The sequence below is a fragment of the Erpetoichthys calabaricus genome, chromosome 4 (assembly GCF_900747795.2).
Source record: "Erpetoichthys calabaricus chromosome 4, fErpCal1.3, whole genome shotgun sequence".
In the NCBI taxonomy this organism is placed as follows: Eukaryota; Metazoa; Chordata; class Cladistia; order Polypteriformes; family Polypteridae; genus Erpetoichthys; species Erpetoichthys calabaricus.
In genome coordinates, this window is record NC_041397.2 from 55,305,506 (window position 1) to 55,320,289 (window position 14,784).

The 14,784-nt window shown below is 41.7% G+C and overlaps 1 protein-coding gene across 1 annotated transcript in view; it reads left to right on the forward strand.

The window, feature by feature from the left end:
* Nucleotides 1-14,784, forward strand: part of LOC114651325 (transgelin-3-like) — a 43,332-nt gene that overhangs the window by 12,641 nt on the left and 15,907 nt on the right. The window contains exon 3 of the mRNA XM_028801253.2: nt 12,053-12,227. Within this exon, the coding sequence (XP_028657086.1) occupies nt 12,053-12,227 (175 nt within the window). The remainder of the gene's footprint in view (nt 1-12,052; nt 12,228-14,784) is intronic.

Below are 14,784 nucleotides of genomic sequence, written 5' to 3' on the forward strand. Positions count from 1 at the left end.
CAGGGAGGCTGAAGAGTGTGATCCCGCTGTAGTTGGAACACAGCCTCCGGCCCCCCTTCTTAAAGAGGGGGACCACCACCCCGGTCTGCCAATCCAGAGGCACTGTCCCTGATGTCCATGCGATGTTGCAGAGACGTGTCAACCAAGACAGCCCTACAACATCCAGAGCTTTGAGGAACTCCGGGCGTATCTCATCCACCCCCGGGGCCCTGCCACCAAGGAGTTTTTTGACCACCTCGGTGACCTCAGTCCCAGAGATGGGGGAGCCCACCTCCAAGTCCCCAGGCTCTGCTTCCTCATTGGAAGGCATGTTATTGGGATTGAGGAGGTCTTCGAAGTTCTCCCCCGACCGACCCACAACGTCCCGAGTCGAGGTCAGCAGCGCACCATCCCCACCATATACAGTGTTGACACTGCACTGCTTCCCCCTCCTGAGATGCCGGACGGTGGACCAGAATCTCCTCGAAGCCGTCCTAAAGTCGTTCTCCATGGTCTCCCCAAACTCTTCCCATGCCCGAGTTTTTGCCTCAGCAACCACCAAAGCCGCATTCCGCTTGGCCTGCCGGTACCTATCAGGTGCCTCCAGAGTCCCACAGGACAAAAGGGACCGGTAGGACTCCTTCTTCAGCTTGACAGCATCCCTCACCGTCGGTGTCCACCAACGGGTTCGGGGATTGCCGCCACGACAGGCACTGACCACCTTACGGCCACAGCTCCGGTCAGCTGCCTCAACAATAGAGGCATGGAACATGGCCCATTCGGACTCAATGTCCCCCACCTCCCTCGGGTCGTGGTCGAAGTTCCACCGGATGTGGGAGTTGAAGCTACTTCTTACAGGGGGCTCTACCAGACGTTCCCAGCAGTCCCTCACAACACGTTTGGGCCTACCAGGCCTGACCGACATCCTCCCCCAACATCGAAGCCAACTCACCACCAGGTGGTGATCAGTTGACAGCTCCGCCCCTCTCTTCACCCGAGTGTCCAAGACATGTGGCCACAAGTCCAAAGACACGACCACAAAGTCAATCATCAAACTGAGGCCTAGGGTGTCCTGGTGCCAAGTGCACATATGAACACCCCTATGCTTGAACAAGGTGTTTGTTATGGACAATCCATGACGAGCACAGAAGTCCAATAACAAAACACCACTCGGGTTCAGATCGGGCGGGGGCAATTCCTCCCAATCACGCCCTTCCAGGTCTCACTGTCATTGCCCACGTGAGCATTGAAGTCTCCCAGCAGTACAAGAGAGTCCCCAGAAGGTATGCCCTCTAGCACCCCCTCCAGGGACTCCAAAAAGGGTCTGTACTCCGAACTGCTGTTCAGTGCATACGCACAAACAACAGTTAGGACCCGTCCCCCCACCCGAAGGCGGAGGGAGGCTACCCTCTCGTCCACCGGGGTAAACCCCAAGTTGGGGGGCAATAAGTATGCCCACACCCGCTCGGCGCCTCTCACCGGGGGCAACTCCAGAGTGATACAGTGTCCAGCCCCTCTCAAGGAGATTGGTTCCAGAGTCCAAGCTGTGTGTCGAGGTGAGCCCGACTGTATCTAGCCGGAACCTCTCAACCTCGCGCACTAGCTCAGGCTCCTTCCCCTTCAGAGAGGTGACATTCCACGTCCCAAGAGCCAGCTTCTGTAGCCGAGGATCGGACCGCCAAGGTCCCCGCCTTCGGCCACCACCCAACTTACACTGCACCCGACCTCCTTGGCCCCTCCCATAGGTGGTGAGCCCATGGGAAGGGGGACCCACGTTGCCTCTTCGGGCTGTGCCCGGCCGAGCCCCATGGGTGCAAGCCCGGCCACCAGGCGCTCACCATCGAGCCCCACCTCCAGGCTTGGCTCCAGAAGGGGGCCCCAGTGACCCGCATCCGGGCGAGGGAAAACACAGTCCAAATTTTTTATTCATCATAGGAGGTTATGTTGAACCGCACTTTATCTCATCCCTCACCTAGGACCAGTTTGCCTTGGGTGACCCCACTAGGGGCATAAAGCCCCAGACAACAGAACTCCTAGGATCATTGGGACACGCAAACCCCTCCACCACGATAAGGTGGCGGTTCGAGGAGGGGTAACAATATTGATTATCTGATAACAATATAAAGTTGTGATTTGTAGTTTGAATGACTTTTAATAATCTAGTTGTAGAGTATGTATTGCACTGTTGATAAAAATATATAAAGCTTGCATTTCTGCACAAAAGTATTACTGTGTATCTGTTCATCTTGAGGAATGAATGAATGACTTTTGCCTAAATAATATAAATAAACATGCCACTTCAATAAATGCATTTTCAAGTGACTTTTGTATGCATAGAAATTCAAGATTATTACATATGAATAGATAATTATATTGCGTCCTAGCTAGGCTCACAGGGTAACGTACCTGAAAATGTTTGCTCATTAAGAAAAACCTTTTGCTCATGCCAACCCAAATTGAAAACTCTGATACAGTGAAAAAATACAAACCTAAAAAGGGAAAACAACAGGTCAACAAACTTTAACTTTGTTGTCTGTCTATCTTAGACTCCATGACTTTAAGTTCATCACTTTGAGGATGTCATGATTAGGAATGGCAGTGGATGACAGATTCCATGACTTTCTCACGACTTCTCAGTGCTGGAACTCTGTCGTGTAGATGGTGAACAGAAAGGGAGACAGGACAGCTCCCAGAGGACCTCCAGTATTACACAGTACCATTTCTGACACACTCCCTCAGTCTCACAAACTGCTGACTGTTGGTCAGGTAGTCCATGATCCAGCAGATTGTGAGGGCATCAAGATGCAAAGCCTTGAGCTTTTCTCCCAGATCATGAGGCAGAATGGTGTTAAAAGCACTGGAAAAGTCAAAGAACATTATCGAAACTGTGTTGTTGACTTTGTCCAAGTGGGAGCAGGCTCTGTGGAACATGAAGATGAGAGTATCCTCCACACCTATATGTGCCTGATAGACAAACTGCAGAGGATCCAGATGTTCTGAAACCAGTGGGGTTATAGTTGTTACAGGTCCAGCCTCTCTAAGGTCTTCATGATAAATGAAGTAAGAGCAACTGGTCTGAAGTCCTTGGGATCACTGCAATGACCTTTCATTGGCACTGGAACCACACAGGATGTTTTCCATAGCTGGGGAACCTTCTGCAAATTCAGGGAAAGGGAGAACATGTGTTGTAGGACCCCACAGAGCTGGTTAGCACATGTTTTCAGCACCCTGGGGCTGATTCCAGTCTGCCCTAAAGCCTTGTTTATGCGGAGTTTTCCCAGCTCTCTCCTCACTTAATCAGCAGAGAGGCAGAGTCCAAAGAGTGGAGAGCATCTGGAGACCAGAGGTGTGATGTCATTATGGGGGAAGGTTGTTCAGGGTGCAGATGGCAGTTGCAATTCTAGAACTTCCTCTGCTCGCTCACAAAGACTAGGGGGGTTGTACTGACAAGAATGAGTCAAACCTGTTGAAGAACTGGTTGTTTATTAGCCCTGCTCTTGTTCTCTGCATCTGTATGTTTTACAGTATGCTTGTAGTGAGTAATAGTCCTCAACCCATGCCACACTTCCTTCATGTTGTTTTGTTGTAACATGTGGTCATGTTTGTCTGTGTAGTAGGCTCTCCCCGTTTGGAGCTGCTTGTTCAGTTCTGACTTGATACATAATAGAATTTCCTCATAGATAGATAGATAGACAGATAGACAGATAGATAGATAGATAGATAGATAGATAGATAGATAGATAGATAGATAGATAGATAGATAGATAGATAGATAGATAGATAGATAGATAGATACTTTATTAATCCCAAGGGGAAATTCACATGTGCTAACCAGCTCTGTGCGGTCCTACAACACATCTTCTCCCTTTCCCTGAATTTGCAGAAGGTTCCCCAGCTATGGAAAACATCCTGTGTGGGTCCAGTGGCAATATCCTTTCTAAACTTTTCCCTGGAATGTCACTGGCACATGTTTCCAATTAAATGTGCCCTGCTTGTTGGGCATTGTTTTGTCCTGATGCTCTTGTCCTGATTTGTTTTCTGTTTACAGGAACTAACCAGAAGTCAACACTGCCCTGTGTATAGCAGTGGATGCCTTGGTTTTAGAAATTATAATTTGGTGTCATGTTAATATAAGAAAATGTTTAGTTTTTTATCACTAAACTTTAACAGTTTTGAAACCTAAAATGCGGGATGTATCATGTCATACTTTGCTTTCTTGTTGGTGTATTGGTTAATTCCTGAAAAAGAGCTCACTGACTCCTGAAGAAAGCGTAGTGGCTGTGGCACTGACCTCAGATCCATAAAATTACTGGTTCAAGTGTGACCCCAGAGTAGGACTCTTGATCTGTGCCCTCCAAGCATAACATAAATATAATTAAGTGGAATGTATACTGATCTTATAGACACCTTGGGTAAAAATGTCATATAAGTAATAATAAAATAATAAGCCAAGAAGACATTATCCACCTGCTCATGTCTTTTCTGATTCTCCATTTACTAGTAAACACAGGAAGGCATTAGCTCAGTAGTTTCAACCTAAACAATTGACTGAATCATAGTGGTAGCTCTTAGTTTTCAAGTTTGCTCGTTTAATATCTTGAACATGGCAACTTCAAGCATTATTTGACTTTTTATATTACAATATGTGGTAAGTCAGGCAGTTTAAGTTAAAAATTAAATTAAATTTGAGTAAGATGGAATACCTTCCAAGAGGATGTCGGCTCTACCTTGCACTCAGTGCTGTCAGGATAGCTCCAGTTTCACTAGAAGGAAAGGGTCCAGAAAATGAATTATTAGCACGGTGCCTGCACTACCAGCAGGTAACTTCCTGTGCAAAGGTAGCAGGAGAGACATGTCAGGATGGTCAGCCGCAGGATTTGGAGTAATAGTGAGGATGTTAGTCCTTTATTATAAGTAAAAGGCCAGTACAGTGTGTTCAAACACAATGTTAACTAGACAGAAGATCATATATTTTAGTCACACAACACCTTGCTACCAAACACATTAGGAATTGGAGAATTAATAAGAGGTCAGAAAAGCTTAGGTGAAATTAACCATTAGTTTAAGAAGTGCTGGTTTCATACATTGAAGATTTTATCAAATATTCCTTGCTCAGCACACTTCAGTTTTTTGATATCAAGTATCTCCTTCATTGTGACACAAACTAAGTGTCATCACCCTACGGTGCTCACTTAGCCAAAAACAGGCCAGAGGTACCAGTCACAGAATGCTGGACGCTGCCAGGACACACTCTGGGTAACTAAGGGCACAGTTTTAAACTGAATGCAGTGGTGAGCGTGCATTGTTCATAATGGTGATATGGCCAGCCTGCTCTGCTAACAGCGGAACAATAGCCCAAGAAAACAGCTGCAGATGGCCTGCTCTTTATTATGTTAGCCCGCAGATAATTCATTTAGGTGGATATTTTGTTTCCATGATAGTTTTGTTTTGCCTGCATTTCTATGCTAAGCTACACAAAGTTATATTAATATAAAATATATTCTCTAAAGATAAGTCTCTAATAAGTGTGACACATTTAAAATACAATATATGGTGTAAACCTGCATATACTGAAAAGGAAATGTAAGGATTAGCCATAGATCGACGAAGAACTCTTTCACAAGTTTAATCATCCTTTTTATTGACAAACACTCTGCAGATTAGGGAAGACACATTGAGATACTGGAGGGCCGCAGTGGCTGCAGGTTTCCATTGCAGCAGATTTCTTGATTTGTGACCGGTTACTTCTGCTAATGGAACAGACTTCATTTGTCTTAATTGCTTTCTAAGATTCAGAACGCTTAATCATTTCTGTTAGCGGCCAACCAACAGATGACCTGCTAACTAAGGGGGTCAAACATAATTTTTTTCACTTCAACCTATTTCTTAATTAGACTCCGGTTCTTGTTATTAATCAAGCACATTAATTATTTCCGCCCTGCCCGGGATTGGTCCCCTGCCTTGCACCCTGTGTTGGCTGGGATTGGCTCCAGCAGACCCCCGTGACCCTGTGTTCGGATTCAGCGGGTTGGAAAATGGATTGATGGATGGATTATATTTAATTCTATGACTTTTTAAATTCTTTTCTCTTCCAATCCAGACATGTAAAAAAGAAACTATTCTTTTATTCTGAGTGCTCAATCACAATGTTTTCTGGACAAGAGCAGATCAATATTTTTCAGACCTTTACTTTTTTTCTTTTTAAATACTAGGGGGCTTTGGTCGCTTCGCTGGCCCACCCCCTCCTCCACACCGGGGCACACTACGCTCTAGCCACTTCGCATCTCTGCCGCTCGCATTATGAAGGGAGAGGGGCTGAACGCACGCTAAAGAGATGATGTCTGTTCAGCTGCTGGCTTTCTGCTGCTGCTGCCAAGCTGCATGTTCTGCTTGTCGTGCTGCGCGTCGATCATTTAAAAGTCTGTACAGCAGCTGGCCTTTTGTCTCACTGCCTTGTCTTGCGTGACGCTAAAGTGTCTCTTGCGGGACGTCATATTGTCTTCCGAGAAGATCACGTATCATCTCCTTCCAAGCCTTCCAAAATTTTTTTTTTATAATCGAGAGATTTATTCAAATAGAAGTACACATGGGGTCATTAATTGGTCACTTGTTAGCTCATTGTTAGGCTACTGATTAAAGAAAAGAGAAACATTTCAGGGTTTTGATCTTAAATAGCAAGTCAAATAAATTTAATGAAGATAAAGGATTTCCATAAGCTGCAATTGGTTACTAATTAAGAAAACTTAATTTTGAGTTTAAACCTTGCTACCACTTGCCCGCCAGGATCAAGAATTATCTGGTTGTGGCCAGACAATGTATTTTCACCCTTGGGGAGGGCATGTAAAGTGGGCATAGTCAAAGGCAGGGCATGGTACTGACAGGGGAGTCTCCTCTTTCAGGCCTCAAGTTGTCTCAGGTCACTGACATCTGCAGACTCTTTTGTGGCCAGGATCAGAGTTTGACAACCCTGCCATAAGTGTTAATATGGCGAATGACGAAGAGCATTAGTGCCTCACAGGCTCCAGGAACACAAGTTTAATGTTGGGCTCAGTCACTGGTCATGTTCATCGATACTCTTCACGTCCTTTCTTTTTGGTCTTTCTTGTAAACGTTGTCCTGCTGTTGTCTTTATCATTGTTTTACCTCCTGTTCCTAATTGATTGGTTCTGAATTTTCAATTATTAAATAATGCACTCGTTCAATTCTCAGTTTTTGCTCTCTGTGTGACCATGAGGAAGTCACTTGACCAGCCTATGCTCCAGTTGTAAAAAACTGTATGGAAATGAGTCTAATCGATCTTGAACTTGTTAAGCACCTTAAGTATGGCAAAGATGCTCCATAAAATAAAATGTATCATGATATTTATTAAAATGTGTTTTACTTGATTAGCATGGAAAACTAATTGTGCTAAAATTGCATAAATACTGCGGTGGGCTGGCGCCCTGCTCGGGGTTTGTTTCCTGCCTTGCGCCCTGTGTTGGCTGGGATTGGCTCCAGCAGACCCCCGTGACCCTGTAGTTAGGATACAGCGGGTTATATAATGGATGGATGGATGGATTGCATAAATAAAATGGCAAATAAAAAAGTACAGTGATATATACAAAGGAGTCATTCAGTTGTGAAAAAAGGCATAATTAACTACAAGTCCTCTTAATTTTTAAGAAATACAATGTCAGCAATTATTTTCGGTTTAACAATGTAGTCACTTTACATTTAATCTTTGCAGGCAGGTTTTATTTCAAAATGGCCTTATTTTTAATTATTTTTAAAGAGTGTTTTTATTTAGCAATATGACTTCATTTCCAAATGCTACTTTTATTGCCAGTGCTGTTTATTTCAGAAATCCTATTTTCATGGCAGTTTCTTCATTTGTCAGTCAAGCTGTACCTGTTCCTGTTAGATAATCATTCCGGTTGATTCCTTTTGTCTGATAGTGTGTGGTAAGTTAGCAAAGATCTTTAGTGTTAACAGTGCCCTCCATAATGTTTGGGGCAAAGACTCGTTTTTCCTCGATTTACCCCTCTGCTCCACAGTTTAAAATTACAAATCAAACAATTCCGACATGACTAAGTGTACGTGGCAGACTTTAATTTAAGGATATCTGCATACATTTTGGTCACACCATATAGAAATGACAGCACTTTTTATAGATGGTAACCCCATTTCTGGGCATCATAATGGTTTGAACAATTGGCATTTGTGATTTGTGATACAATTGGGGTTTCTGATTCCTCAGGTGTGTTTCACTGCTCCATTAATGCAGACATAAGATACCTAGGCTTGCATCTATCTATCTACAGACTATCTTTTGAGTCTGTAGCTGCCATTGTTCAACATGAGGACAAGGGCTGTATCAGTGAAAGTTAAAGAATCAATTATGAGGCAGAAAAACAGCGATAAAACCATTAGAGACATCCGTTAAACCTTAGGATGACCTAAATCAACTGTGTGGAATATCATTAAGAAGAAAGAACACACTGGTGAGCTCAGTAATTGCAAAGAGACCGCTAGGCCAAGGAAGACCTCCACTCCTGATGACAGAAGAATCCTCATTATGGTAAAGAAAAAGCCCTAAACACTTGCCAGACAGATCAGAAACAGCCTTCAGGAGGCAGTAAGAGTGTGTTAGAGGCAACTATCTGCAGGAGACTACATGAATAGAAATACAGGGGCCACAATGCAAGATCAGGCCACTAGTTGGCCACAAAAACAGGATGGTCATATTATAGTTTGCAAAAAAATACTTAAAGGACCCTGCAGAATTCTGGGAAAAGGTCTTGTGGACGGATGAGACAATGATAAATCTACCTATATGTAATGCTGTTGGCAAATGAACTTTTACAGTATGCTAAAAACTTCTTGTAATATTTAATTTGTATGTTTTATTTCAGTTTGTTTTTATTTTAGAATTATTGACTCTTAGGACGTGGGCTCCGAGCTTAAGTGAGAAATGTTCTATAACTAAAAGGGCAGGCAGGTACAAATGATCTCATTATTTATCAGGTAGTTCCCCAAGACTGTCAAATTTTGGAAGTTGTTAAAATTCTGGAGTGTATGCAAAATAAACATAGACAGGAATTCTGGGAAAATAAGCATAAATTGTGTCATTATTCGAATGTATACGTAAAAGCTTAGATAAAGTGACCAGTGTGTGTATGCTTGTTAGAATATGTAAAATGGAGGCTTGGGACTTTAAGATAAACACATTTCATGTCTAGCTAAAAGAAACGAAATCAGCAATCAACCAGACCATGAGAACTTATCGGTTATCCCAAACTTGACTGATACAATATCTTACGTAAGGCAGAGTTTTATTGTTAAAAGGGGCAGTCATGAAGACCCTATAAATTCAAAGGATTTTAAAAAGACACTTGCAGAGAGGAAACATAACTGCCAAGACTAGGAGCTGAGCATGCGTGAAACAACTGCTAAAGAGAAGACAACTTAGTCTGACTTTGCCACCTACTGACTGGCCCTTCGCTGCCAAGCATCATGCCTGGTTTAAGAAACCAAAGACTGCAACAACCAAAGCTATAGCCACCAGAAACAACGTTTACAGTGTGACCTTAATTTGAATCATTCAGGTTGTAAGTTTTCATATCTTAACACTTACACCTGGTTTCTCCTTCAATTACTGATTGAAATACAGTATGTTTGCTGAAGTCGTCCTGTTGTTTACTGACATTTAGCAATGGTCAATGATTGTTAATGAAACCAACTGTCTCTATTTAGGTATCATACTGTCAGGTGTAGCGATGAGCTCTTGGCTTCTGTTAGACTGTGTAGCCCTTTCAAAGGCAGCCATTCCTGGTTTTTGCTTGGACATTCTGAAGTGTAGCTCTCTCAGGGAAGCAATCTGAAGACGGAGCGACATGTAAGGGAATCTTGGCAGGAATGCCTTGTGAGTGGAATAGCATCTGGCCCCTGGTAAATAGCTGGCCTCGGCCAGAGTTGAGATGTTCTTGCCTTATATTTGAGCTTATCTGTGCTGAGTGAATGTTGAATAGGTAAGTTTTGCAGGATGTATGTATGAATTAAGGCTAACAGTTTAGGAATTTCCAGTGTTAACTTGTTCACCAATAGAAACATTATCTTAGAGGTTAAAGTGCCTTTCCTGGACACTTTTTCACCACAAAACACTGCATCAGAGTGATGGCAAGAACAAGTGTGGAGACAAGATGAAAATGCCCAAAACATTCAACCTCATCTGTTATTAAACATGGCGGTGGGGGTGTTATGGCTTGAACATTTATGGGTACCACAGGTACTGGGAGACTTCTCTTCATTGATGACGTAACTGCTGACGGCAGTGGCACAGTGAATTCTGAGGTGCATTGAAACATCTGCTCAAGTTCCAGTAAATCCCTCCAAACTTGCTGGACGACACTTCATCGTACAAAACAAGATAATGGTCTCAAACATACTGCTAAGGAAACACCGGAGCTTTGTCAAAGCTAAAAAATAGAAAAATCTTGAATGGCCAAGCCTGTCACCTGATTTAAATCCAACCAAGCATGACTTCCATATGCCGAAGAGAAAATATAAGAGGACAAGCCCCCAAAATATACAAGAGCTTTAGATGACTGCATTAGAGACTTGGCAGAGCATCACCAGAGACCCTCAGCACCGGGTGGTGTGTATGAATCTCAGACATCAAGCAGTCATTGCATGCAAGGGATATGCGACAAAAGTCCTAAACATAATGGCTTTAATAGACCTGCCATTAGTGTGTCACAAACATTACGGTGCCCTGAAATGGGGGGACTGCGTAGAAAAAGTGTTGTGTGACCGAAATGTATGCAAATCCTCTTAAATGAAAGTCTGCAATGTGCACTTTTATTACGCCTGAATTGTTTGATTTGTAATTTTAAACTGTGGAGCAGAAGGGTAAATTGAAGAAGAATGTTTGTTTGTCTCAAACATTATGGAGGGCACTGCTACTTAAATTTCAACTGCCATTCTTTTCTGTGACTTTGTGGAAGGGTTAGCTATAGATGATTATTATAATTAAATGGACTGTCCAGTGATAATGAGTTTACTCAGAAACAGAACAGAAACAAATACAAAGCTCAAGACTGATTGTTAAGAGTATTACCATAAAGTCAGTCCAACTAGATGGACGAAAATAACGATATTAGTGCATTCTAGAAAATGTACAACATTTTGTTTTTAGCATTAACTTAACAGAGTCTAATATTTACCATATATTGTGTAAAAAATAAGTATTATCATGGTCACAGAGTATACTAATAATTATTGAATACAGAGTATTCATCCATCCATCCATCCATTTTCCAACTCGCTGAATCCGAACACAGGGCACAAGGCAGGAACCAATCCCAGACAGGGTGCCAACCCACTGCAGGACACACACAAACACACCCAGCACACACTAGGGCCAATTTAGAATCACCAATCCACCTAACCTGCATGTCTCTGGACTGCGGGAGGAAACCGGAGCACCCGGAGGAAACCCACGCAGACACGGGGAGAACATGCAAACTCTACACAGGGAGGACCCGGGAAGCGAACCCAGGTCCCCAGGTCTCTCAACTGCGAGGCAGCAGCGCTACCCACTGTGCCACCGAGTATTCATCTCGTTCCTATTATTTATATTGGTATCACTATAATTACAGAGTTACACATTTTAAGTGATTTTTGGCAGTCATGTCTAGTTTTGCTAAAACAGCCATTAGCAGCTGATGGTTAAGTGTAAAGAAATGTGGTACAGAGAATCCGATGTTCAGTTCTGTTCTGAGACATCACAGTAGATAGCATGGCCTAAAATGTTACTTGGTCCTTGACTCCTCATTTAGCAAGCATGTTCCATTTGTTGAGATGACCATTACATTTTTAAAGTCTTTTTCTCCATAAAGAATTAAAAAATGGACAATATGATACATAAGGACATCATCTACACTGATAGTTGTGGTTTTAAAGATGAAAATTATCTTCTTAGAATACAAAATCTTTAGAGATGAAAATTATCTTGTTAGAATACAACATCAATTTAAGATCTAGTTTTATCCCAAAGGTTCCCTTACTGATTTTAATTGTGCTTTTTTACCATTAGGTATTGTGTCGGCTGATAAACAGCCTTTATCCCAGAGGCAAAGAGCCAATAAAAAAGATACCAGAGACAAACATGCCATTCAAGCAGATGGAAAAAATTTCCCAGTTCCTGAAAGCAGCTGAAGGTTACGGCGTGATAACTACAGACATTTTCCAGACAGTGGATCTCTGGGAAGGTACTGCGCATGTTAAATTATTTTTAGAACTAAATATATTCAAATTGCAATTCAGTTATCATTTATAAGTCATGAAACCTTTTGTCTTGGTTGTAGTTTTCCACCAATTAATTTAATGTCAGCCAGTGTGTGATCAGGATGATTAAGTAATTAAGTTTTCCATTATATCTGCTGATAACTTGTTTTCCATTTTATTTCTGCTGATAACTTGTTTTCCATTTTTATTTAAACTTCTTAAAGTAAGTACAACCAAAAGCAGAATTAAAAGTTGCCGTAAAAGATTGTAGATTAAATATAGTGAGTGATATACACATGATGATCAGGTGTAATACTTTCAAACCCACAATAGTGAAAGTTTTCATCCACAGCTTAAGGCTACATATGTCACATTTGATGACTTTTCCAGCAATTTTCAGTCATAGCTTTCATTTACATAATCCTAGCTAGTCAAAGGTGGACAGTGCTGTGCTCCCATACAATCATCTAATGTGACATGCCCATCGACTGAGACCAATGAGTCTATGACTGGCCTGGATAAAATTAGGCAGGTTTGATATTCTCTTTGGTCAGAGGGGCAGACCCTTTATGTGCAAAAATTGAGAGCCAATGAGCTTTCAGCCAGAAGTACAATGTATAGAATGTAGCTATGAGGAATAAGGAACACACAGGTTTTGGATCGCACAAATAGAAGAGAAGCTCCTCTGTCTGATGTGTCCTGCTTTATGTACTAAAACAGAATGAAAAAAGGAAAACAAAGGGCTGAAACTGGGACAGAATACTCCACAGCTATTAACCCTTCACACAGAGCTGGTTCGATGTCGGCTCCATCGGGCAGCACGGGGGCTTTTGACCTCAAAAAACAGGACAGAAGCTTGTCTGTCTAATGACTTGTATTTTACATACCATAACTGAATAGAAAAAAGAAATTAAAGGGCAAACAGTGCCATATCCGTCAGGCAGCACTTTCAGAAAATGGGGCGAACGAGACTGCGCTTAGAAGATAGGCACTCAGTTGGTAAATGTGACATGAGCTGTGATTTTCAGTCATGTAATTTGACATGGTGCAGCACCAAGTTCAGAGGCTGTGATCAGCAAATCATATTCCATGACCAAACATTGTGTAATATGACTTTGGCTTTAGTGGAACTGAACTATACAATTGTCATCGAATTGGTCGTTTTTTTCTTTACTTAGTTCATTTCATGAACCTATCAACCCTCTCTAGGATAATCATCTCTCTAATATATAAAAAAAATCTTGGGACTAGATGAGACAAGACATTTTCAGAGAGATAAAAGACAAACAATAGAAGAAGAAAAGACAAAGAGTAGAAGACAAAGTAGAACGTTGTAAAGAGGTTCAAAAACATTGGCATGATACACATGCAGAGCAGGTTAGAGATTATGAAAGTACTAAAATTCGAAAGTCTCAAAAAACTGATAATAAAGATTGCATTAGCGCTAACAAACGGAAATTATTACTTGGTGAAATAACGGAACAGTGAAAAAATATTGCATATATGGACATAGGTGATATGACAGAGCTACTACAAGTTTAATTTCAAAGAAACCACAATTCGGTCAGGTTTATATTTATGATAACAGAGAAGCGATGCAACATAGAATCGAAAGAATTAAACGATCAGTCGTATTAGAAATTCTACAGCCAATAATGGATACAAATCCATACATCCAAAAGTATCGCACTTCAAAACACGGACAAAGAAGTTTTCTTGGATTTCTATATGAATCCGAAAGATCACGCTTACATATATAATAAGCCAACATGTGATGAATTGTCAGCGATAATAGTTCCAAAAGACGGAGACAAAGACAGAGTTGATATTTGTTGTTTATCAGAAAAGCACAGCACGATTCATCGCAAGCGGCAGATCTGGGAAATGACTAGCGCGTAGGGCCTGCACGGGGGTTGGCCTACGAAGTGAGCAAGGGGCAGAGCCCCCTAGTTTATAGTTAAGAACTTCTTATCAAACACTGTTACAAAGCAAAGAAGATTACAGTGAAATTCAAGTTAAAGGACATTCATTGGGTATATAATTTTGATTTGAGGGAGGTTCAGGGGCTCCGAATTTTAAAAAAATGTAGAATTTTACCACTATTCCTCATCTCTGCAAAACTGCATACTTTATACTTTAAACAGTTCATGTTAGCTTCCTTTATTTTCATTTGTAATTATAGTTATACATTATACATTTTTTAAATATGGATATGCTTTCCAATTATGGGGTGAGTATCAACTACCTGTGTTGTCAGTACAGTTGATTTCTGTTCATTGTTTGAAGGTTCTCATTCAATATGATGTTTATTCAACGGTCTTTATGTGTTGGGTGAACATCCTATGATGAAGAGCATAATGGGGAAATGCAGAAAGAGAGAATGAAGTAACCCAAACATGACTCCTACTAACAGTATACTTTTTTAACTCTTCAGTATTTAACTTTCCATTTTCCAATCCCATTGCACATATTTAAAGTGGACATCTACATACATGTCACATGCGGGATGCACTGTACAGCAATTCTCTATTGTGGTTGACA